The sequence below is a fragment of the Solea solea genome, chromosome 15 (assembly GCF_958295425.1).
Source record: "Solea solea chromosome 15, fSolSol10.1, whole genome shotgun sequence".
Classification (NCBI taxonomy): Eukaryota; Metazoa; Chordata; class Actinopteri; order Pleuronectiformes; family Soleidae; genus Solea; species Solea solea.
This window is the reverse complement of record NC_081148.1, coordinates 10460205-10487958: the sequence shown is the minus strand read 5'-3', so window position 1 is coordinate 10487958 and position 27754 is coordinate 10460205. Positions and strand designations below refer to the sequence as shown.

General features: G+C 39.5%; 1 protein-coding gene across 1 annotated transcript in view; it reads right to left on the bottom strand.

The window, feature by feature from the left end:
- Positions 1-27754, bottom strand: part of camkmt (calmodulin-lysine N-methyltransferase) — a 91976-nt gene that overhangs the window by 10824 nt on the left and 53398 nt on the right. Inside the window, exons 4-8 of the mRNA XM_058651262.1 lie at positions 16354-16414; positions 15044-15095; positions 11831-11894; positions 8904-8970; positions 7121-7195 (exon numbers count right to left, since the gene is read on the bottom strand). Of these exons, the coding sequence (XP_058507245.1) occupies positions 7121-7195; positions 8904-8970; positions 11831-11894; positions 15044-15095; positions 16354-16414 (319 nt within the window). The remainder of the gene's footprint in view (positions 1-7120; positions 7196-8903; positions 8971-11830; positions 11895-15043; positions 15096-16353; positions 16415-27754) is intronic.

Below are 27754 nucleotides of genomic sequence, written 5' to 3'. Positions count from 1 at the left end.
AAACAATTTGCATGAGTAAGATGCTCTTCCTTTTTGTTTGCATCAGTTGCACCTCAGCCTGTTGTTGAGGAATGGAAAGGAATGCAGAATATCACAAAGCACGGCATTGCGAAGATACAATAACCTAATAGAAAACACACACACACACACACGTATGTGCAAATACACTTTTACTGAGATACTTTAAAGCACCACAGAACACATTGAATTTGTGCAATTCATGACATGGTGTTCTGCAGTTACCATGAAGATAGGAACAAAAAAAACACACATTTGCACACTGTAAAATAATATAATATGAGCATAAATGAAAAGTAAAGCTTACTGTTTTTGCAACATTTAATTAACTGAGATGTTTTATACATTCTAGATTTGATTTGCTTTTACATCACTACAAAAAAGTAAGTATATATTTATTATATTGTCATCCCAACATAATTCAGTTTTTAAAACTTTTACGTAACTGTGACTGTTTCTGGATGGATGATTTGTGAAACCACACGTGTGTAAATTCCCAATGACATATTTCAATTCATTATGGACATAGGTGTGTGTGTGAGAGAGAGAAAGTGTGTATGTGTGTACCTATTTTTCACAGATGAGAGTGGAGTAATTTGTCTAAAATGCAACAATACAGTGCAGATTTGATATAATCCCACACATCCGTACAAGTGGCCAGTGACGTGGCGATCTGGATGCCAGTTTCCACTCACTGCTTCCAACCTTCACTTGTTCAAAATCCTCTCATTTCAGTATCTCCTTCCTGTGCCCGTAGCTACATGAATGTGTGTGTGTTCAGATTATATAAAGGCATATATAATAATTTTTTTTTAAAGAAACCAAAGGACAGGACCTTACTGAAAACAGGATGTGATGTGTGTAGGTACGCGTTAAGTTTATTGTTATTTCTGGGGTTAGACAGAGGTGCAGAGTTTATTTGACTTGAAAGGTGAGAGGTTTGTGTTTGGTTTATTTTGCCACAGACACCAGTTCACAGGAAAAGTGAGCGCTAATTACAACAAGGAAGTGAGCTAGTTGGGTGGAGGTATCATTGAAATACACATACACACCCAAAGACCCATATATACACACACACACTGAGGGCAGAGGAAGGACAGAGTGTCATTAAGAGGGCGACGGCCAAATTTTCCCTGCAGCTGTTAACAACAACTTAAATTCTGTCGCTGATAATACAGACTTTATGTGATGTAACATAAGTATAGCTTAAGTTTAAGCTAAAGGCCATATACAGCCTTTCTTTAGAAAAGACAATATTTGCAATTTGCAATAAAAAATTTGCATCGAGAGCTAAGGCCAATTCCAGCCATCATAGTACAGGGTGTGATACATTAAGCTTTCAGCACGATTTACAGAGAGAAAAACACAGAGATTTACATCAAAAAGTCATATAATGTGATATCTGTGCTCAGTAATTGTGACCTGTGAAGGACGCTATAAAAACTGAATGGAAAAGGTCTCCTACCCATGATATACTTCAAATATAGAGACTTATCCCCTTTAGGAATGTTTTTCTTCACAGTCTGGCTGAGGTTTGCCGTTGTATAATGTCAGGCCGACATTTATGGACTCTCAAATTGAGTGGCCCTCCCATTTAAGGTCACCTCTAATGCCCCCAGACTGTCAGAGGCCTATTGTCTCATGTTGACCCCTCCCACCCAGTACAGCCCAGTGAAACTGCCTGGAAGTCAAAGGGCACAACATGGGTGTGTGTGTGTAGGTATGTTTGAGAGAGAGAGAGCGAGAGAGAGAGAGAGAGTGCTGCTGCTATATTTGTCTGCTTGCATACATATGCCAAAATACAGGATGTTGTCAAAGCATGAGACATTGGAAACACATGACATCATCGACTAAGCCTCCGTTTCAAGAGGAAATGACATTGTATGTACTAAGCCAAAGAAAATATGCAGATATTTTAGTTTTTCAGCCAAGGAAGCACACAGTGACATAAGACTTCTTCCCTCATCACACAAACCCGCAGAACTTTCTTGAAAGGACGACTCTAGGTCCATATTCCCACCATTCGCTTAAGTCTCACCACCTCACTTTACTCGCGTAGCTGTTACGCTTTCCCTTTCCCCGTCAGTCATAACATAAAACACATGACTTTCTTTGCAGCATGACATGAAAACACAACACTGCCACACTGAGAAACACAGAGAGTCACATGGAGCTGGGTTACGGTTAATCAGCATTGTGCAAACTCATCAGCCAATGGCTTGAATGTAGCCGACATTTCTTCATATTGAAAATGAACGCACTACAGATTTATGAGTGGAACCCACGCCACACAAGCTTTGGTGAATTATGTTCATAACGTTCCATTTCAGACTAAAACAGCAACACAACCTTGTACAAAAACAAAGCCACTGATCTTGACCTTTTAAAAAAAAAAAAGACAGTTACCAGAACTGTCAGTCACTTGTTTCACCCAATGAAGGAAAATAAATAAGTGTTGCTCAAATCACACTTTTGGAATGCCGTTTACACATTTCTTGGCAGAGAGTGCTTCCATGATTCGCTCTGATTTAGTGGTGAAAAGGCTGAACACCTTGAGAGTTTTATGTTCTTTTTGTTTGTTTGTTTGGTTGGTTGTTTACATCTATCAGTCTAATCCAATGTCAATTAAAATACCATTCAGATCTGCTATCAGCTCTTTGTTTGCCTAAAATGCAGAAACATAAACCCTCTGAATACTTGTCAGTTTTCAGCACAAAGGCTGTGGTGCACCATAAATGACACCTGAGCACCAGAAGTTAAGACATGTCAAACAAATATTTCTAATTGACATAGTTTAAACACAATAATATGAAAGGATTTGCATACTTTTAGAAACTGTCTCATTCAATCATTTGAACCTTGCATTTGACTCAATTGCAATAAAGACAAAATGGTCTATAGACCTTCAAAAAATATGAAAGCAATTTTAATGTGGAGTAATTCTGAACGTAGCAAAAGCATTTCAATAGGCAAACTGGGGGAAAGGGACTGCTATTCTGACATCAATGATATGATTAAGATGGAGAAAACAAACAAACAAAAGAGAAGAAAAGTATTTTCAGTGGATGGTTAAATGGTTATTAAATTGATCTTTCTTTCATTACTCAGCATTAAAAAATACTTTGTTTAATGAAAGGTAGCATTAACATCAAGCTCACAATGGAAAGTAAAATGTAAGTAAAGTAAAAAGTAAAGTACAATACAATAGCAGTGTACTTTAGTGTATGATAAAGTCTATGTTGATCCATTATAAACTACAACCATCTGGCTTCTGTACATACAGTGTGAGCATATTTATTCTTTAAGTGCTACAAGCTGCCATTACATATTTCTGAGCTTCCTTGCAGGTTGGTTCTTTGTGTCAAATTATCTGTTTGAGTTTTTAACGAAAGCTGTGTTTGTGTTTTATGAATGTCTGTCTTTTTATGTAGTGTAATGTATCCACAGTTCCTGATCTAATCCAATTCTGCAGCTTCAGCTATACACACAACAGGTGTATGTGCATTAAAAGTGCATGTGTGAATGTACAAAATACAAAAATATGCTTGCACACAGATGTAGTACAAAAACAATGCACACAAGGGTATTAACACACGTTTGCACAGCATTCGAAGTGAGGACATAGACATAATGTATGCCCTAGCCCCTTACCTTTACCATCACAATTAGATGCCTAACCCTAAAACCCTAAAAATGTGAGGACCAGCCATACTGTCCTCACTTTCCCAACATTTTTTTTGGTCCTCACAAAGCAACAAATACAATGTTGAAATTAAATTCCCCCTCATTAGGACCAGGCTTTGGCCCCCATGAGGACTATTGGTCCTGACAAGGACAGTGGTTATACCAGAAAAGATCCTAAAGAGGCAACAACAACAAGAACACACACAGCAAACCAAACAAGGCTTTATCTCAGGAAACACACATGGAGCGTTTTTGGAAAAAGCACACATGCCAACCCCCTAGCCAAGGATTCTCTGCCATCCAGATGCCCACTGCAGGAATCCATCCCTCTCTCACACAAACATAAACACACGCAAGCGTGCACACACACTCCTGCACGCCTGTCTGTCTTTCTCTCTGTCATATATCTAATATATATCTGTCTAATATATCGCCTGTCACTGATAATAGCTTTGAGAAACTGATAAATACAAATTTAACAAGATGATGACAATGCTTATAATACTAATACAACCTCTCCTCCTACTATCACTATTATTGATAATCATTTAATAATTTTCCCTACCAATTGTACAAGTTGCTTTTAAAATTACATCTAACATACAGTATAATAAAAAATGTTAATAAAACAAACTATATTAAAAAAAAGCTGCTTGCAGAGACGACCCATGAGGTCATTTTTTCAACTAGTTTTTTTCAACTACTGCTGTTTACCAAGAGAATTTCAGCAGTGGGATATTGAACTACTTTTCTGGAAAAATTTAATTATTATTATAGAGATAGAGAGAAGGAATTGTTATAGTTACCTGTAGCCATATCTATGTTATATATGCAATGAGACAACTGAGAACACAGGATATACAGGAAATATACCATATAACCAATCAGATTGCTGGATCAGAGTAATTTAATTATTGAAATTTAATCACATTAGAAAAAAGGTGTTTGGCAGTGCCAGATTCATACTTTAACAACACTTCAGTCTCATCTCTAATGGCAAAATCCACTCCAGTACCTGACAATTATTGTGTTGCATTGATACCCTTCTTGAAAAAATAGGCAGGATATTCAAAGAATGTCGAGCATAATGGATGACTGACATGCCATGTTTCACCAAACTCTTCTTCCAGCCTTGCTCCCCTCCTCTCATTCACCCTTCTCTCCTCTCAGCAGTGGTTCCATTGCTCCTGGTAGGAGCTATAATTAATCGGAGTGGAAGCTGTGTTGTTGACCTTTTCGCAGGTGATCATCACAATGATGTACTCGTTAATCGGTTAGCCATCACTCTTCAACCAACACCACTGCAATTATCGCACAATCACTCGCTTGCTTGCTCACTCGCTCACATACACACACACATAAAAAAAAAGACGGAAACCACACAGAAATAAAAACATCGTGGTGCACACACACACAAACACACACACCCGTGGCGTAAGTATGCATCACTGCTGAAAGAAATGGGAAATCTAAAGAAGCATGATATCAAACATTCACACACAATTTACTTTGCTGTAACACTATCTGCTTCTATCCATCATACACATGTGCATACACACTAGTCCACTGAAAAATATCCTCTATTAGCTGCCTGCTCCCTCTCTCTCTCTCTGTCTCTCTCTCTGGGAGCCGTACCTGACTATTACCTGTAATGACAATGACATTACAATAATGATAACGGCATTTGCTAATGCTGCACTTACCACATGTGCACTCACTCGGGCAGATAGATACACAAATACCGTACACAAGCTTATTTTGTTCAGCAGTTGAGAGGCTGGAAAATAGTCAAGTACTTTTGCTTTAACCAACAGCATGTCCATCTTTTCATCAAGTGCGAGTGTTTGTACAGTATGTGCACGCGTGGATGTGAGTGTAGAGGTGGTGGAGGGTAAATGGGCAAAAGTGCTTTTTACTTACATTGACAAAAAAACTGGCTTTAAGGAATATAATGGTTCCTATGACTAAAAAAGTAGGAAAAGACCAGGCTTGTCCTTCAGTCCTGACAATATCCTCAGCCTCTATCCATAAATGAAATGTGAATCGTCCCAGTGCAACACCTTTCATCGCTGCAAGATCTTAGACTTAGAATGTAATCATGAAGAATATCTTAAATATCTTAAACACCTTTATCTCTAAAGTAAAACATGTGAGTGAGAGTGCAGTACAAAAGTATTTCTTAGTTTAATTTTGTACGCAGTTTATACCAGGAGTCTCAAACTCAAAGGACCTGAGGGCCACTCAGCATCTAGTCTGGTCAGATGGGGGCCGGTCACTGACAAGCTTAAAATGATATCAGGATATTCCATCATAATAACGCAATAACAATATTTCTGACGATAGTTTATAGAATTTCAAAGTAAAAGTTGTTGTGTTAAAATGGAACAATATTATTGTTCACATTAAAAATGTATTTATGATGAAAAACTCCCCTCTTAATTTAATTTCACTATAACGAAGTATATGTTTGGAAGAGGATGATGATGATGAAAAAAAGCAAATTGTCTTAAATCTGCCTCCTGTGAAAAGTCTGTCGCCGATCTTTTTACACCACTGTGTTTTAACGTTTGTGATAATGGTGTTTCTTCCAGAGCTCAATATTTTTCTCAGGTGGTACTTGGTATTAAAACTTTGAGAGCCACTGCTCTGGTTAATCTGACCTCCTCCACTTCAAGTTTAGTGATTCTACAAAGAATCCTTTCATCATCATCATCATCCAACAAAATCCCCACATCTTTAAATGATGACAATTTATATAAACATCTTACGTTATATGATATTCTTGTTTATGTTAAATAATATAAGATGGGAATTTCACATAAGGCTACTCAATTGGCTACTGTAGCCTTGTCTGTCTTTGTTGTGTAGGTGCAAACAAATCAAAGCTGCACAGATCATCTTACCTTTATTCTTTTTCTTGTTAAATAAAAGTCATGATGCAAGAAACACTAAAAATCCAAATGCATATTATTCTACACGCATCAGCTGAGCAATGAAACCAATGTTCTTTTTTTATTAGCTACAAGATCTAAATTTCAATGACCAGTGGGCTAATTGTTGTATTTATGTTGCACGCTCTCTCCATTTCCATCTCCATTTCCACTCCTCCCTCAACTCTGTCTCTTTCTTCATACTGTGTCTCCTTCCTTGTCAAGGCGCAATTATTTGCAATTTGCCTAAGTCATCCATTTGCTGGGACACCAAGCATGAAAACGAGGCAATTTGGTGTAAAATGGAGGCAGGCGGGCATCAGAGCATATGTATGTATGTGTGTGAGAGTGTGGTGAGTGAGAGTGTGTGTGTGTGTGTGTGTGTTTGTAAAAAAACGGAGAAGGTCTGGGTGCTGGTGGGGAGCCCCACAAAAGTGAAAATGAATGCCACGAACACACAGAGTGAATCCGTGTGAGTGTGTACTTACCAGTCTGCACACATGATGATGTCAAAGTGACCCTCTAGTGCTGAAATGTCTGACTCTATGTCCCACCTCACCACCCTGTAACCGACAAACACAGAAAAACAGAGACTTAAGTTTTGTCTTTGCAGTCTGTGAAAGACTGGCAGAGTTCATGAAACTGCACAGCGAGCAACAGCCGCTTGTGTTTTTTTGTTTTTTTTCCATTCTGAGTCCTACAGTTTGGCCATCTACCTCCCTGACACCCATCCCTCTCTCCCTCTCTGTGTGACTCCTGCCGTTTCTTCTGCCTCAGTGGAGAAACCATCGAGAACGGACGACATGTCAACTGTGAGGTAAAGAATGAGAGCTTCTGACATGACACTTGACATTTATACCATGTGCACACACTCGCGTGCGGACACACAGGCTGTGCTCATTACACTTTATTTTATTGGCACCGCCATTGCTAAAGCAGGTTGTCCTTTTTAAGTGCAGTGATTTGGAAAGCAGGAAGAAAACAAATACAAAATAAAAATGATTTTGACACACAATCACATCACATCAGGTCTAGTTTTGGAACAGGGAGAACATAAAAGAAAAAAGATTAAAAAAGGGAAAAAAAAGACTTTCACTGGTTTCCTGCTGCAACAGATGGACGTTTTTACAGTGTGTGTCTGCCACCTGTCTGTTTAGTGCTCAACAATACGGAATTTGGAGGTCCACTTTGATACAAGTCGTGATACACTTTCAGTGGACTACATTGTGTAAGGTCTGCACTGATGTCATGCGCTGTTCCTTTATCTCCTTTTTCATTTTCCATACAATTCTCTCCCTCTGCAACACAAATTGGGGGATTTATTAATTAAGCATTATTAACACTCAGTAAACAAAACATTAGGCCCTGTTGAAACACAATCTCGTCTCACAGCGGGAAGTCCCAACACACACACACGCAAGCGTACACACACCCTCATCCGCGACATACCCCTCCCTCTCCCTCCCCTTGTCCAATCGCAACGTGCCCTTCGCCCTCTTTTGCGTTGTGGCAATGAAAGCAGGCCTAATCTGAAAAGAAAACAATCAAAGTAATGTAGCCTAATTATACGTTTATTTTTTTTCCTTCCTATTACGCTAATATGTGCAGAAGGAAGAACTGGAGAGAGCGAGAGAGAGAGGGGAGCAAAACATTCAGCCAATTGAACATTTTTTGAACGATAATTAGCTATGCGTTAGCCTAACTTTGCATATGAGGCGTCTGCGTGCGTGCGTGCGTGTGTGTGTGTGTGTGTGCAAAGTTCTGTTGGTGGTTTCTGGATGAGAATCATTTTTGCTTGGTTGACTGTGCAGGCAGTGTGTAAACATATCTGCAGTGTGCAGCAATTAAGGTGTGATCTTTTGATACTTATTTTCTTTTTCACACTTCAAATTATACTTATTAAATAATCCTAATTCTAAAACTGATATTCATTTTAGATTAAAAAAAATCTGGTTTGATTGCATTTTAAGCAAAATGGTACAAAGATGTGTGCACTGTTCTAAAGTCAGACATACAGATATTAAGCAATCGCACATACTAAACAGAACCATAAGTCAGCCCCTACAAAAACAGTACACACATCGATTTTAGTATTTGTTGACTGACTGTCAGTCACCACCTTTGGTCTTAAACATTTCACCCTCACACAGTTGGGGAATTTTTGCGAAACTCTTGTGTTATTCACCGTGGAGGTTTAGTTATGTTCTATCTGTGTCGAGCACATTATCAATACAGCCATTGTTAGGATTTATATTTATCTTTCCATCTCACCTGGCAGATACATTTCTTGACCCAAACTTTCCAGCTTGACCATTTTTCTCCATGAGCCCTCGTACATCTCACGTGGCACGGTCAAGGAATCATCTTTAACACGTATTACATTCTGGTCCTCGATTAGATCAAGTAAGTGCTCACTCCATTTCCATACAGTACATATGACTAACAAAGAAAAAAATATATTATAGAGTTTTATATATAATATAAAACTTGTTTGTGTTTTAGGATTAAGGAGAGAAGATTGTGATCGACCTTTCATTTCCCTTAGTATTTCAGTGATTCAAACAACATATTATAGTGTTTTGTCAGAGCTACATTAGTGATTGTTTGTTGAAGTAAAGACATACTACATGGTAGACATCCTGACAGAGAAAGCATGAATAACCAGATGATCTCCAGGGATCAGGAGCCTGCCTGCAGAAGCAGATCACAGCAGCCTTACGCTGGATCAATGGAAAGGCTTTTAACCACAGATACACACACTCACACCATCCTTCTCACAAACACACACAAGCAGATGAACTCACACAAAGGCAGGGCGATTGATGTCAAGTTGTCTATTAAGACACTGGCTTGTGGAGTTGCAAAGCAATTCAATTAGGATTTTCTTGTCATTAAAGCCAGCAAAGAGCTGAGACAAATCCAATCGACACAGACAGCGAGCGAGAGACATAGAGAGAAAGAGAGGGAGAGACAGCAGGAACTCATGATAAGTTGATAGAGGAATTGATAGCTGGAGGGCAAAACTAAAATCAAAGAGGCATCACAGACACAGATACACAGTAATATGTAGGTCAGCATACATTTACATGCATTTGCACCTACACACACACACACACACACGCTGGACACCTGCGCATCAGTGTATTATGCATAGGGATGACAGGGCGAAGAGCAGAGCAGCTTACTGTAATCTCATCACTAGCACACCACTGGTGGAGAGGTCAGTGCATGCACAAATACAGACACAAGGTAAACACACACACAGACACACAGACACAGACACACACACACAGAAATAGAAGGAAAATGTGAAAGATAGAGAGAGATTTGAGTTTTATTGACCATTAAAGTGGAGGAATATTTGCTCCCATTGCTTGAAGTGGACCAGTAGCAGCCAATGACATGCATCAATCATTCTTAATGGAACATTTCAATTGATTTTCAACATGGGTATTCAAGGTCACAGCAATAGTGGCTCCTCTCTCTGATGTTTGTTTGTGTTTCTGCACTTTTATGAGATCAACCACTTCTGCGGAAAGGGGAAAATCCATTCTCAGGAGAGACGCTAACTAAATGTGTATTCAACTTCTGTTTTCTGAACTATCTTCTCATCTATTTCACAGAGTAAAACCGAGCGGTATCACAAATCGTGATCTCTTTCTGTTGCCAAACTAGCTGCACAATGAGCTGCACAGGGTTCATTAGCACAAGTCCAACAGTTTCCTCAGTGAGAGGAAATGCAGCATAGTGCCGTTAGCATGGGAATGGGCCAATCGAGGGAACAGAACAAATTATCTGTCCTTCTCAATCCTCCATCTCATTTCTGTGTGCGTTTGATCCGCTCTCACTATGATTTCACTTACAATTCTCCCTACATGTTTGTTCTGTGAAACAAAGCAGTCAGTCAATGGTGCATTGTTTGTACACCCTTGTGTGAATGTATTTTACAGGCTCCATGATGTTATTGTTTGGGTTTATTGTGATCAGTGAAGGAGCATTGTAGTTGACTGAGACAGATATATTGTAAGCTGAGCAAAATATGGAAATGCCATGTTGGCCAAGGTAGAAGAAATGTGTATTTATATTTCCTGCTTTTGTTAAATAACTGTAACAAGTGTTGTTTTCTTCTTTGTATAGTTAGTGGACAAATAAAACAAGATCTGGGCTGATGATAGAAAAAAAGACAGGAATGATGAAACAAAGATGGGAAGAAAAGTGGGAAAACAGAAGGCTTTCGAAGGAGACAAGTGTGAAATGAAAAAGAAGAGCAAGATGGTTTGCAAGCTGACAGACTTGATCAATAACCCCCTCAAATAACAAAATAAATCAGACCTAAAGATTTGTCCCAAAAACTTAATTATAGGTCTAAAACTTAACCACACACAAAAACACATTTTCAACCAACCTTGATTGTTCCTGCTTCAAAAACACTCATCAAGCCCTAACCCTAGCCTTGGCATTAGAAGAAGTCTCAAACCAAATCTGACAGGATGGCAATTACTCTGCTCTTAATTTGGCATTGTGGGTAGAAAGGATTGGTGAATGCCACATCAAGCACTAGTGCTGAGTATTTGTCACTGTGGGTGCCCCATTTGCTGCTTCTGTGTGAAGATAAAAGAGGTGGACGGCAATTCGTCCTTCACTCTAACCTAATCTCTGACTCTGGGGCTGAAACAACAAAGTTATGATGGCTATAATACAATATAATTAACATTAATGGCACAGTCTCCTATATATCAAGAGCAGGACCCCTGCAAAAATAGATCACAATGGACAAACTAAACATCATTTGAGTTCTGATGTTAACTCAAGGCTACACCGGTTCTGTAATACAGGAAATGTGACATGAAGGATATTCAGCTGCAACACGAAATGCTACATTTTACATACTGTACCTTTGATGGATGTTTAACACATAGTTCAACCTGCTTTTCTTTTAATTTATAACATGTGATATCTAAAACCACACACCCATAAACACACGTGAATTTACAGCGTGTGTAAACTGGAACTATGGATTTGCTTTTTAAAGTAGCAAAATGTATATGCAAATAAATATGGTATTTGAACTCCCAATAGAAATTCACAGAGACAAAATTATAGGAATGCATATAAATAAAAGTGAGCCAGAAGAATGGGACCGAGATGGAGAGATAAGCAGAAAGAGAAGAGAAGGAGAGAGGACGATGAAAGGATACTCTGAATGGACTTCTCATTCCCATCTGATAGTAGAACTTCCTTCACGTCAGCACAAATGGCAACCTGAGAGACAGAAAAGAGACAGAGAAATTAAACAACACAGAACAAAAAAACCAAACTAGAAGCACCCTTAGATGAGGCAAACATCTGAACGCACACACACACAATAATGACATAACCATATCTACAAAGCCTCACTCTTGGCAGCCCAGCCTGCCCCACCCTCTCTCTCTCTCTCTCTCTCTCCATTGCTCCCTCTTCTCTCTGCCATTTCCCTCTCTATCTTCACCCCATTTTTATGTCTGCATTATTTTAATCATTCAATCAAATCAGTCAATACTTTTATCATTGTGGCTAGCGGTGGGGGCTGCTATCTTGCTATCACTCTGTTCAGTAATTGCATTGTGACAGGGGATGATGGCAAGCGCAGAGCCTTTTCATTTGACGCTGGGTGTTTATCGGGCTGAGCCATCACTCCCGTTCGCCGCTGTCACTCTGCACTCGGCTCGCCGGGCCTGCATGATGCCCTTCATATAACTTTGCAGTACACACTATGAGAGATGGAGAGAAAGAGACGGAGGGAGACAAGAGAATGGGTAGAAGGCTTTGTGCTACGTTCTATGTCTCCGTGTGAGGGAGATCTATAGACATGTATGTGCTTTAGAGTAAGCTCATCTTTTCACATTTAATTTTTTTTGCAGAGGCTTTTTTTTATATCAGCAAGTATGTGTCAGCCTGTCAATTTAAGTTAAGGAGTGTGTGTATGTTAGAATATACCTGTGGGTGAGTGTAAGTGTAAGTTTAAGTAGCTATTGTGCTCAAATGGTATGTGCACAAATCCTTTTTGGTAGATTTAACGCAATCTTGACTTGTATGGCACACAGAAAATATGTAATTAAGTATATACAGTGTATGGACAATTGTAAAACAAATGCATGCTTTCACTCACACACACACACACACATTCACACAAAAACACACACATGTTCAGGCACTGCAGGGTGTGTGAGGGAGGTCAAAAGCACTCTGAGTTCCACCATCTGCTAAAATGGAGGAAGGAACCTCCAGGCTGAACCAGAGCATCCAGCTGAAAGATAAAGAGCCCAACCTGGCAACCCATTAGCTACACTCCACCACCCACCATCAACACCATACACAGAGAATTAGAGAGAGTCAGGCTAATTCTGTATCACAAACATCTCGTTCTACAAAAACTCGGGATTATGAAAAAACACAACAACCCTCATGAAAACTTAAAAAAAAAAGACTGGCATCTCATTAAGATTTATAAGTAACATTTGACTGATTAAATTCTGGACCAATCCAGCCATCACAAGACCATCATATTTAAAGATCTGAGTAATTGGAGAAGATTTCTGAGAAAGAGACAGATAGATACAGTCTGATACAGGGATTGGTAAGATGATGTTAAAAAGGAAAAATGTGGGCATTTGTCATCGTGGAGGTGATGCTAATTGGTCACTCACATCTAAAGCATTACATTTTTGCTTTCAGAGGGGAAAACATGAAGCCCTGCAGAACTCAGACATGAGAAAGTGAAGGCGTATTACAACTGACAGGCAAGTTATTAATATAACTGCATCATTGAAGATCATTGCAATTTTCTCAGCTTCAGTTATTACAGTGTTAGGACCTTGACTTGAATACAAACCATTACTCATCTGTCATGTGTAATGGTTTAAGCATTTACCATAAAGTTTTGCTTTGCCATAAAAACTTTGCATTTTTGAACCCTTACTGGTAAGTAGAGAAAGTTGGTATGTATTCCAATAATAATCAAACTTTATGTTTTAAATTAACTTACAGTATAATAAGTTATATATTTATACATTTAAAGAGGCAAAGCCCAAGCCACAAAGCATGTGTAAGACATAGGATGTGTCTATATGATACTTAGGCTTTAAACTGAATAATGGTACATTAATATTAAGTTAAAGAGATATGAGTGTCTGTGCCACCTTTCATTGAGATCTATAATTGTTGAGACATATCATTTCAAAGTGATGTTTTCAACTAAGAAGTCAGAAGCTCAAAGAACCATCATGACCATGAGCCTGTCCAACTATGCCGAGGTATTTCACTGCAAGTGAAGATCTGACCTGCCAGTGGCACGAGGTAAATGACGGGATCATGACGATATTAAGAAAAGATAAGAGCCTTACTCTGAAGACCATATCATGGACCCAATACGTGGACTAAACTGAAAAGACAGAGGTCCACGGTCATCTTCAAACCACTCACATGGTTATCACTGCAAGTTGTGTAATGGAGATCATAGTTTCTAAACCACAGGAGACGGTAATGATAGACAAACACGGTGTATTAACTGCCAGGAGATAAAGACAGACTCTCTCTCTCCACACACACAGACAGATCAATGAAACATCAAGAGACAACCTAATAAACCCTATGGCTGTGATATACAGGTGCATATGTGTGTGTAAAAAAAACAAAAACAAACAAACAATCGTTTTATCTTATGTTAAAATAAATCATCGTAAATCCTTACAAGGGGTGTGTAGCATCTAAAAGCACATTTTATTTTTTAAAGCCAAAAATTACAAAATAGAATATAATTAATCCATGTGGCTATTGCCTTTAATGAATGACTCCATTTTGCTCAAGTCGTGATAAAGCAGCATGTAGTTACTATGTATACCGCACTGTGACCATTTTAACAGTTATGGAATATTCTTTCACAAACATACTCTGATCAGCCACAACACTAAAAGAGTTATGTTTATTTTTTAATCCTGTGGCTGCTTAGTATACTGGATATGTCCACTGTCCACTGAGAAATTAAGTTTAGCCTGTAAAATTGGTAGCAGCGTTCAAACAGCTGTGTGTCGTTCCAGCTGAAATTGATATCAGTGCCAGCTAATAGGCACAACAACAGGGAATGTAGTACCTGTTGTCTGTCATCCTCACATGACACCTTACACTTAATGGCACACTGAAGGTTAGATTAATGTTGAATTAAAATGGGCAAGAGTGCACGTGTGTACACTTACATTTGTTCACACAAGAAAGGGAATGATAGAGAATATTGTGCCCAAACTGTTTGTGTATTGATTAATGACGGCCAGTGTCATTAAAGAAGCCACTCCACTCCCTCATACATAAGAGGTGTGTGTGTGTGTGTGTGCGTAGTGGGGTGGGTGTTTGTCACTCAGTGCATGTGTACCACTTACCATTAGTCCCGCAAGGCAAGTCATACCTCCTCCTAACTCACACACTGCACCCCTGAGAGAAACAGAGGAAGCAAGAGAGATGAGTGTGACTGAGATTCACCTAGCTGAGCCAATCCTGGCAGTTTAGCACTTAGACACACACACACACAGTGCACAGTGCAGTACAGAAAAAAACTGATGTATATATACCAAATCACACAAGCACATACACACAGTAAAACAGCAGGGTTAGAAATATCAATTCAACCATCAACCTGAAAACTGAATACTGAACATTGAGAAGCACAAGCTCAATCAGCAGGACACACACACACACACACAGAGTGAGAGAGAGAGGATCCTGTTGCTTGCATGCTCATTCAACCCCTCTCTCCATCCTCTTCCTCCTTTCATCTCCCCGTCCCCTCCATCTCTCGCCCTGTCCTCTTTCATCCCTCCCTGCCTCCCCTCCCTCTCTTTCTGACCTTCACTACGCTGCTCTGATCAATACCCCTCTCCTCCTCATCTCCCGCCTCTTGAATGTTAAAACAGGAAATCAAAGGGTGATGTTCCACCTTGAGAGGAAATCAAAGGTGCCTGGGTGCTTTTCAGCCATGTGCCTCGGGGGCAGCCCAGTGCTCAATAGACGGGAGCAGGAGATGAGCAACGCGGAACAACTCAGCGTGGCATAGGAAGGTAGAGAATGACGCGAGGGTAGCCGGCATTTGTGACGGGACCCAGTCAGATTTTAATGAGAGGGATAACAGCAGACTGACTGGTTTTGCAAGCACTACATTTAGAGCTTTCAATACTGTCACAATGTTATAAATGAACAGTTGAAATATAGGAAGGAGATAAAATTAAGTTAAATTCCTCCACCTCACAACAGCTATGCGTTAGTGCCACTTTACCTTCGTCAGTTTCACTAAGAATAAATTATGTTTTCAATTCTCTCTTTATTCAACCAAAGAGACAAATTTGAAATCCAGTTGTGCAGCCTCTCTGCACTGTATTTTCACAATCCAAGCTTAATGATTTCACTATTTTTGCACTGGAAGAATGATTGCCTTTTTCCTGGTTTGTATTATAAAGCAATTTCCTGGCAGACAGCAAGTTACACTGAAATAAAACGTGTTTAAAGGAGGGACATTACACGCTGCCTCTTTTTTTGAATTGGTCCAATAACAAAATTTAGATGGTACAGGAATATGAAAAAATGTCATCTGAAACATCCAAAACCGACAGAAGCTTAAAAACCACGTGTTTGCAATGAATCTCAACCGTTAGCCCTTGTTTCCTTGAGTCTTTTGACGGTGGCGTGAATAACTCACCTGAACATGTGACGTTTCTGCAGACAGTAATGAGCCATCACCTCTTCAGACGGCCACACACCTAAGTTAGAAAGAGACAGAGTAAGGGTTATTCACTTTATCACATTTCAGCAACAGATATTTATTATATTAAACATTATATCGAGCATTTCTGGTGCAACACAGCCCTTTTATTTGAGTGTCTAAACACCAACACACATTGATATTGATATAAAACTGAAATAAAGGTGTTCAGTGAGACATAATGGGCACATTGTATTTTACCGTCTGTGTTCATTTCCTTCTCTTGTGGTTTCCACCTTGCCTGTGATCCAAGGCTTCTCTGCCTCTGTTTGTGTGTCTGTTTTTTCGTCTACATTAAATCTTTGCAACACACTCTCTCATCGACTCTCTTACTGTCTATACAAAGCGTGTGTGCATGTGTGTGTGTGTGTGTGTGAGACAGGGGGTCCGGTGGGTGATAATCACAATGTGCAGGCCTGTCTGGCTTATCACCTACTGTCAGCCCTTCTCCTTCTGCTGTGCATGTAACACACACTAAAACGCACACACACACACACTTGCATACTTGCTGCTATTTGTACTTTCTCTCAACACACACACACACACATACACCCACAGAAAAAAATACACATATCTTGGCAGGAGAAGAAGTAAACATTCATTTGAATAAAACTTCAGCTTTCTGCTTCTGGCTTTGAACAAGAAGGTTCAGCTTGGCACTGTCTGTATGTCTGCGTGTGTGTGTGTGTGTGCGTGAGTGAGTGAGTGTTTATATGACGGAGTTGTTGAGAAATAGGAATGAGGGGATATAGGTAGAATGAGTTGGAGAAAGCAACTGAGGGAGGCAGAGATAGAAAATGAGCAAGGTAACAAGAGAAAACCAGGAAGGCAGGGAGGGACAGAGGGAGGGAGGGGGTGGGTTAGAGGAGGAGAGAAAAAAGGTGATAGTCAATATAATAAGCGGCTTACAGGCGGTCTCTCTTCACCTCATGGGGCAAACATCACTGCTCTCTCACTCTCCTTCCTTTAGCTATCTCCCACTCTCTCTCTATTTCCTCACACCCCGGTCTGCCAAGATTAGCTCAAGCAAGCAGGATTTAATAATGCCTATTGATAAAATGTCCAAATATTCCTTTTCCCTATTAGGAAAAAAAAAACACACTTTCTACGTCTTGGCCTGACAACACACATATACACACACACACACACCCACACACAGCCATAGCAGCTATACTATGTCTAAAAAATGTCAAGACACACACAATAATGGGACATTTTAAATTGCATCCCTTCAGCCAGACACTTGTCATACAAAACTTAACTCTATAATGTCAACTGATTTATCAGCAGTGCAGTAATACTGTGTGTGAGGCCATAATGGAAACAATGGTTGTGTTGATTGTCTGTGCATATAATGTAATTTACATTCTTTATATTGGCAAAGCTTAGTCACAAAAAAATAAATAGTGATGTTATCTGAGAGGAATCACTTGGTGCACTAAAGTGAGAGTATATATAGACCTCGTCAAAATAAATGGCTGATTTACTTTCATCTATATTTTCCCTCAATAATCAGTTAAGAAAAGTTAGAATCAGACATAATGAGCCACTATAACCTTGTCTAGTGTACACCATTCTTACACATCAAGATTTTGGCAAAATAAAACAAATGCACTTTAAATACTGCTACAACAAGTCCTGAGTTGAACTGGACTGAAAAGCTGCATCACGATTCTTCCCTCATTAACTCCTTCTGATGGTGTGATCATGTGCAGAATAATCATTTCCTGACACAACCTTTGCCTTTGTAAAAAGACATGATAGCCTCTCACTTCCATGTTCACAGATGTGTGTGTCACCATGACTGACACTTGACATCAGAGGCCACCCAAAGCATCTTAAGAAGATGAACAGTAGAGGGTGGTAATGCAACATTAAACAGGATGTAATCCACCACTGAACACAGACGGAAGAAGAAAAATGAGGACCCTCACAGTGTCATGTTTGTGTTTCCTTTGGTTTTTCAATCTGCTGTTGATTTCTGACGATGTGTACAAGTAGTGAGTGGTATCTCAAACCAAACCCTAATTTTCTTTACTTTTGAGTAGTCTACACATCCTTAAAAAGTGTTGATGTCTGAAGACTAACTGTGATTACGATTAAAAGAGAAAAAACATCAAATAACACTGACTTTAGTCCAGCCGGGATGACGTGAAGTTTGAATGTATCCGTCTTACTGTGATGTAATGAGATGAGGGCAGATTCACCAATGACCTAACTTTCCTCCACAGAAAGTTATGTGCCTGTGTGTGTGTGTGTGTGTGTGTGTGTGAACACATTCATGTGTACGAGAGAGGGAGTAAGACAGACAGCACTAAGTAATAAAGCTTTGTAAAGCATATGTGAATCTGGTGGTTAATCCCCAACTCCAATAACATTAATAGCCCAGGGTGACAAGAGCCGTGTGTGTGTGTGTGTGTGTGTGTATTTGCCTCCCAGGTGGAGGTGCACTGTAGAAAATGAAGGGATCAGGAGAAGAGAGCAGATTACTCTTCCTGAGGATAATGAAATTATTTCTCACCTTCAATTACTAGATGAGAAAAGGAAGCAACATAGGTGTGTGTGTGTGTGTCTGCGTGTCTGTATACTATAGTTATTAGTATGTACCCCCAAAAATGGACAGTTTGCATAATTTGGAGACATTAGGACAAAAAATATGTCAAATTAATTCATTAAAATTATTTTATGCACATCAACAACAATAACAACAATAATAATAATGTTCCGGTTTTCCTTAAACTACTTACATCCTTCTTTTCTCAGTTATTCATTAAGTAAGTCTACAAACATGATTAATTCCTGGTGTGTTTTATCAATTCTGACACACTTAATGTTAACATTGATGCCATTATCCTACACCATCATCCCATCACACCCTAGTGACCTGCTGCTAACCTTGGGAACTTTGGGATTTAAGGGAATAGGTCAGCAATAATCTGACCTCAGAAGCTGTCAGTAATCACATGCACAGGGATGGAATTAGCCATTCTTCCCTCCGTTTTATGCCGTTTATGTTTCATGCTATTTTTTAGATTTCTCGGTCATTAAAAATGTAACTTATCTTATTCCCCCTTGTAATGCCAGTGCCAAATGGTTAATTAGGCATTACTGCTGTTTGCCAAACATAATTAAACACTAAAAGAAAGAAAAAAGAAAACATGCACGGCCAAAGTCAACTAAAGCCATCAAAAATGTAAAATTCTTAAAAATGATCGCAGTGCAAATGTAAATGTTGAAACACACCCACTGAAAATAAGGCCACAGTCACAGCAGGCTAAGAATATATACAATAACCCAGGCATCTCTACACCCACACTGAGAGAATCCCAAGATGTTTTGCAAGTAGGGATCAGACAGCAGGGATGGGATTACCTAAAGGGTTATTTTAAATATCTGACAGGGATCCAGGTGCTATTTGAGGAAAGGCAACGTGACATAACTGAGCAACAAAGCCAAGATAAACTAACAATACCTGGGAAGGGGCTGTACATTTGTTCCAAGAACCAGTTTAAACACTTTGATTTAGTGGATAACAGAATCAGACTAAGAGGCCTTACGATAAAAAGGATGGTGTTTCCCATTTATCTGAAATCCATCATCTGGACTGGGCTAAGGACATATAGCATGCAATCGTAAGGGAAGCTCTAAGGAGAGAGAACATCAACGTTGTCTGCAGATGCCATGAAACCCGGAGAGTGACGGCGATGAAGCAAATATATTTATATCCACAAATGTAAAACACTTGTCCGTCCAGATGTTAAAATAGAGGTGGTTCTTTGTTAGTTTGACGTACACAACCTTTGCCATCACAACACCTGCTGACTATTGTGTTTGCAACTATTGAGTTTGATACTGACGAATTACCACTGGAAGGGATTTTTAAGGCTTTTTTTTTCATCAGTCTCTGACCAGTCGACTATATGAGGTTATCAAGATGATAGGGTGAGAAGAGGAAGTGATAGTAGAGGAGCATGTGGACAAGGAGGGGGGTGACTAGAGTTGAGATGCAGGAATTAAGAGGAGAAAGTGGAAAACCTTTAAAGAAGGGCAGAAGGACAGAGGAAGATAAAGGAGAGTTGGGGGAAAGAAGCTTTTCAAAGACGGAGGACACAAAGTCAGATATAGTATTAATTCCACAGCCCGCAGTTGTATATTATCTGACAATTATGCATGAAAAAAATAATGCATAATTGATATGCAAATGTGTGGTTGTGAATCTAATGACAGAAAATTAAAATTACATCTACAGCTTTTTCTTTTTTTTACAAATTCACAAGGTTTTAAAACATTTGGGAATATAATTGTATTATTTAAATCCATACTATATGGGCTAGGGAATAAAGACACAACACAAACCAGCTCACAGGACAAATGATTTGATGGTCTAATAGTGCATCATTTGGTAAGATGGTGTTTCTTTGGTAAATCCAAATTGGGTCGGAAACAAATTGGTTTAGAGATGAAGAAGCAGTGGAGGAAACACACAAATTAAGCTGATTAAGTGACAAGGAGGAAGAAGAGGAATATGAATGGGAGGAGTACGCAAGACAGGAAGGACAGGAATGGATGACAAAAATACACCAAGCACGAAAGTGAAGCGATAGAGAGGTGTCAAGATGGGGTTAAGTGGTCCGTGATGTTGTTTTGTGCGCCCATGCACAACACACACACACACACACCTCTATCACTATTACATACTGATACACACACCTCCCTGTTGTTGTTTTTTTTACACACCCGCACACACAAACACAGTGGCTTCTCTCCCCTCAGGCCCAGTGTGTCTTCAGGCTCTGTGGCTCTCTAGCAGTGATCCTTCTCCACATTAAACGAGGCCTCAGATAATTCCTAAGCCTCCTCCATGGCCGATCCAATAAGGGATAAGGTTCTCGGTTTGCCATGATCAACTGACAATCTGTTCTCTCACACGGCTACTTTAGTGGAGGCCGGGATTACCCCGGCCAGCACAGAGAGGATACACACAGTTCACAAGGGCATGGTGCTGATGTGTACGTGTGTGTGTGTTGTTTGAGTGTGAAAGAGAGAGAGAGACTCGAAAAGAAAGACAGAGACAAGAGTCTGTACAGAGGTAAAAGAGTGAGCATTTAATTGTGAGTGTAGGTATGCACATGTGGTTTATAGCACGTCATCACCAGTACAACACATTTATAGCCAAACCATCTTTGGCTATAAAGTGTGTATTACTTCAATAAATCAGAAATGAAGGATAACAGACACCATTGTCCCAAAATAACACAATTTAACCTTTGGATCCATGCAGTAGTGGACCCAGAGAGGGTTTTTTTGGATGCCTTTCCTAACGCAACCCTATGAGTAGACTGGATGTGGCCCCCCATGGCTGAGCTCAATTTAGAGTGTCCAATTAACCCAGTCAATGCAGAGTGATGGAGATTGGGTACTTTGCCCTGTCGAGATTTGAACCGGCAAACCTCCGGTTATAATTCACTGGACTGACAACTCTGTCCCAGTTATAGCCCAACTCGTCACAGGGAATGAGAAGCAAAACAAGGTGTGAGTTGGTTTAAATAGAGAACTTACTTCACAAAGGAGTGAAGGGTGTAGAATACAATATATATGCTGGCAGCATAACAACAGAAATGGGAAGTGGACGCTGTCCAAACAAAACAAAATGCAAAAGCTAAACTTATCAATGAATGAAACAACACCCCAAAAAACCCTATTCAGTTAGCAGTAAACTCAAACAATACAGATGGGAACACCATCCCTACAATTAAAGGGATCAGTTGTTGGACATGATTAACCCTTCTAGTAAAGAACATAACGAGGCGCTCCGCCTCTTAGAAGCGCCCCAGTATGACTTTCTGGTAGCCTCCTTAATTTGGAGTGAGGTCACTGGAGGTTCAATCACCGTCTCGTCCACCTGAAAGCTCCACCCACCCGGTCAATGATGGGTGAGGAACTTTGCATACCTCGAAAACAAATGACAGGATTAAATACTGAAGAGGTTTTCTGTATTGACTTTGGTGTAAGGGAGTAAGTGCTTTAAGAAAGGACCTAATTTTCTTGACGGAAACGGCTGTTTAACTGATAGAGTGTCAAACATATTATAGAAAACTGGCAGGGAAAGATTATTTTGAAGGGTACCAAAAAGCATCAATATACAAATAAAACCTGTATTTGATTAGATTTGATTTACCGCTATCTTGCTTCAGTACAGTGTGAAAGTCTTAGGCCTTCACTAGCTAGGTTTGATTTAAAGTTGGTCTTATACATGGGCAAGCTTCAAATACGCTTTTTGTACAAACGTATTGTATGATCATTATGTACAATATAAATGAAATAGTTGTAATAAAACTTGTAGAAGCGTTTTTTTCTGAAGCATTTCTGCTATTTTAATGCTGTATTTTCTGGCTGTATTCCGATAAAGACAACAGGAAATAATTATATATGATCATTAAATCTTGGCTAAAACAACAAATATGATGCTTTACAAAGAACTGTATATATGTGAATGGTAACCCACACAAGAGTCTCGGTTATTATTTTAATTTCATTGTTATTTAGTGTAAATTAGGAGTTGTGTTCAAAATCTTCTGCGTGTTTGGTTGAGATGGTATAAACAATTTTTTCCAGTATATGTGGCTGGAATTATATGCAGAACTGTATGTCAGTCAAGACTTTTGATTAATACTTATGCAATAAGTATTAATCCTGTTTTTTTTTATTCAGAATTAAAATCTTATTTTCTGATGGCCTGGAGATACTTTTTTTTTTTTTTTTTACTAGAGCCTTTCTGTAGCTACTACTAATATCTGATGACTTAGTTGTATGTGTAATCAACAGCAACATAAAAAAGCACAAGTCAATAGGGATAAACAACAAATGTTACTGATTTGATTTTATAGTAGTTCAAAATCAAAAAAGCAAAAATGTTTTGTAGCCTAGAAGGACCTTCATCATCTGAAAAAAAAAATCATAAATAGGTACCTTAATGATAATAACAGCATTACGAAGTGATCGTTCTGGCGAGCTGGTATGGTAAACACACATGCTGTGAATAGGCAGTTCAGATAGCCTATTGGCCTTTCACCAGAAGAGCCAGGCAGTCTGTGATAAGCATCGACATTCTAGCCAACAGAGTCTGCCTTAGAGACACTCCTGATCCCTTTTTCCATTGGAATAGGCTCATTTTAACGTGCACTCTCTCACACACAAACACTCGCACACTTGCACGTGCACACATGTTTGGAGGACTGTGTGTGGCTTCGATAAGCGTGGCCCTTCTCTCTCCCTCTCTCTCTTTCTCTCTCTGAGTAAACATCGTTTTGGATTAGGCAGCGTATAATGAGAGCAGGGGGCTATCTGCCCACCACGCCTGCATTGTGGCCCCCCGCTCCTCTCTGAGGGGGCCAGGACCAATCTTTACTCTGCTATTTATCCCCCTCCTTTGATAGCTTACTTATCTGCTGCAAAATGCCAGGGATGACTGCCTGTCTAACTGCCCCTATAACTGTCTGCTTGCCTTCTTGTCTGCCTGGTTCCCCACCTGCCTGTCTGCCTGTCCGTCATCTTGTCTTCAAGCTTGCAGAATTAATGACAAACGTACAACTACATCTTATTTTATCTCTCCTCCAACTGTCTGTCAGAGTCTGCCTATGACAGACTGACATTCTTGAATACCACTGCTGGCTGTTGCAGGGGAATCAGTGATATTATAAAAGCAGAGAAATGACCACTGTGCACTGCTGGTGGACATGAGGTAATATTGGCTCATAGGCTCTGACTGATTATCAGTATCTGAGCCGTCATTGTTAGGTTTGAGATCATTTAGAAATAGAGTGAGGATTACAGTTTCCAGTATATATTCAGATGACACTTGATGACAGTTGATTTAAATGTATAAAAGTTCCCGCTTGGCGTATTGTATATGGCAGTGAGGGAAGCTCAACTTCGTCTAAAATGTCATCAAATATGTACTGTGTTCTATTTATATTTCAGTTCAAAACGTGCGCAAGAACGCGATTAGAGTGTGTCACTAGTTTGTTAAGAATCAGCTGTTTATCGTGGATGACAGATGGTATTATGTGATTTTCGTATTCCCAACTATGGGACGACACAGAGTTTACTTTGTTTTCACTGCGGTGAGCTCGACATTGGACCATTGGATTAATACGTCAAAAACATCACTTCCAGGGAAGCTCAGCTTCTCTTGGAGTCAGTGGTGCAGTGGGCGGGCGCAGGTGCGGACACGGACGCATGGGCTATTGCATGATGGAGGAACTGTCCTGAAAAAGCAGGAGCAGTTTTTGATTGACAGCATTGCAGGAACATAGACAACAGCAGGGCCTTTTCTGCCTCATTCCTGTGTGGATTTTGAGTAGACAAATTCTCATTAGCTCATTTTCATTTGTACATACACTGTAAATAAAACTAGAACTTTGTTTCCTTCTTCTAGTTGTTTGTTTGCAGAATGTATGTATAAATAACTGGCCCTGAAACAAGCTTCACCAGCATCCGCCACTGGTATCTTTCAAAAACAAATTTCAACATTATAGTATAAGATCAATATTAAGAATTGGCTGTTCATATATCACACACATAATACTAACACTTACAAACCAACACAAATGGATGATATGCTCCAGTAAATCTACACATCTTTCTTTTTTATTCCCATCCCATCTACATTTGACTGAACAGAAACTGAGTGAAAGAAAGGGGTTTCTCAAGGTTTTTATTTTTTTATTTGACATAATATCAGTGTTTATAAACTTGCATATTTCACCACCTATCCCATTATGTCGTGCACTTCTCATTGACGATGGTTGGAGACATGAGTATGCACTTGAGGAAATTACATCTGGGGCACAACAATTGTCAGAGCAGAGTGAGTTTTTTTTTTTTATGAGGAGCAAAGGGAACAGGGGAAGTGAGGGGTTACAGGAGGAGAGTTGAATAAAGTGTGGAAACAGAAATAGAAAGAGGGAACGAGAGATACAGAATTACACAGAAGAGGAACGATTGAATGAGAGAGGAGGGAATGAGATGTGGGGAGAGACAGGAGGAGGCCGAAACAAAGGGGGAGTTTGACATGTGGCTAATAGACATATCGGCACTGAGGTGTGCGGTTTAGCTGGCAGACGACGAGAGCTTTGCAGAGCTTCATTCATTGATTAGCATACGGAAAGTGGCATGCGGGTGCGTGACAACCCCAGATTACACACACACAAACACGCAGATTGTCATAGATTACATCTCTCTCCTTCCTAGGAGAAAGGCAAGGGTGTCAAATTACAGGGTGTCACCTGCACCCAGTTTTCTTGTTTCTTGAATGTTAATGTATAAATAATTAGGGCAGGAGCCAAAAAGAGAGGGGGGGGGGGGGGATTGAAGTAGAGAAGGATGGAGAGATGGGAGGGTTAAAAGAGAGGAGAGACTGGGTGGGTGATGAGAGTCGAGTCATAAAAGGGAGGGGAAAAGGTGGGAAGGGACACAGAGAGAAAATAAATATCAAAGTTGAGATTAAAATGCTTGATGAGAGGTTCCTGTTTCTTGTATCATGGAAAAAAAATAAAGCAATAAGAGAGAAAAGATGACAGCTGCCACAGAGCACATCCCTGCCTTCACCATGTGGTGCTCTCTCGTCTATTGCAACATCCAGGAATACAAATCTATCAAAAGTGGGTGAAAACATTTCCCTTTTGTATTTCATTGTCAGTCCCTTGTCTGATGATAAGAATTTGTTTTTTTATTTGTTGTTTTTTGCTTGTTTTACACAGTAGTGTCTCCCTATTTGTCATCGAAACACAAGTTGTTTCAGCTAAACTTCTCAAACAAGCCTCATCTCCAAATAAATGAGACGGTGGGAGCTGAGAAAACACCAACAAGTGAAGCTGTGTCAGTTTGTAATCTGAGTGTGCCTGTGACACTCTGCTTGAGTGGTTTCTCCCATTATACGAAATCACAATGGAATAATTTGCACTAAATTATCCTGAGATCTAGTTTCAAGTTTCTGCTGTCTCTAGTTTGTTGTCTATGTTAAATTACTGCCATGAAAACATCTGTAACAGGATAACATTTTCATCTGCCAAACGTTTCATGACACACACCACTGCCAAACTACTGAAGATTCAGACCATAACTGCTAATCTCTCACTAGTGATAATTAAATCTATGTTTATTCTGACCCACAGTCCAAAGGATATTAACTTTACAAGGACAGCAGAGAGGAAAAATTGGAAAAGAAACAAACCACCATATTCTAATGTGATCTGTGATCTCGTCTTTGTATAAAATAATTGAAATGATTATCCAAGTACAAAAATAATTGCAAATTAATTTTCAGAAGATTGACCTGCAGCTCATCACGTACAAAATTACTAATAAAAAAAATTATTAATTATCTTTAGAAATGAGAAACCTTCACCTGCTGAAGCTTTCAAGCAGTAATTTGTGATTTGACCTGGGTGCTGCTGTTTTAGTCACCTACCACCTCAATGGTTGATACTGTGGCATCTAGACGTCTGATTTCTTTTACAAACAGAACACCACACAACCAAGGTCACAGCAGGCGAGAGTCATTAACAAAAACAGTCACCGCACATTTAGAAAACTAAACGTTTGGTCTGTTATGCTCTGGTACTTTAAAGGTGTTATATGCAGGACATAAAATGACTAAAGACATGTCATCAGAAATGAAGGACGTTCTGTCTCCACTGATAACAATGACACAGCCAGTATATTCAAAAAATAAAACGTTCTGTTTATATTTTGTTTCAGGGTCTTGGTCTGTTTCGCCACCCGCTGCCGCCCAATAACTCATCAAGTAACACTTCAACATACAGCAGAGCTACAGAACGATACTGAAACTACAACAGACATGCCAATCACTTACTTTATTGGTGGATATTTAACATATATAATGTTTTTACGGTCTGCTATTGTGGTATGTTAAAATTCTCTAATGCTCTAAATCTGACACACTTTCAACCTCAGCCTGTTGCTGGCATGCTAAAATTAAACAAATGGTCTTTGATGTTTATGAACATAAGACATCAGTGGGACAGTTATGGATGAACACAGTGTAATGCTGGCTATTAAAAGCATCTGGCAACCAATTTGAACTACGCTTCTGCGTACAGTGTTTTGATTTGTGATTGCAGTAACCATTTTAAAAGCTTAAAGCAAGAAATTACAGCACACTGCACCCACTCATGACTAAGCATATGTGAGTACAGGTAAATATGTGCAGTTTGGGGTAAAACATGGCCATACCACTGGGTTTGTATTTGTGTGAGCAGGGAATGATGATGAGTTATATACCACAAAGTTACCAGAACTCAAAGAGGAAGGCCAC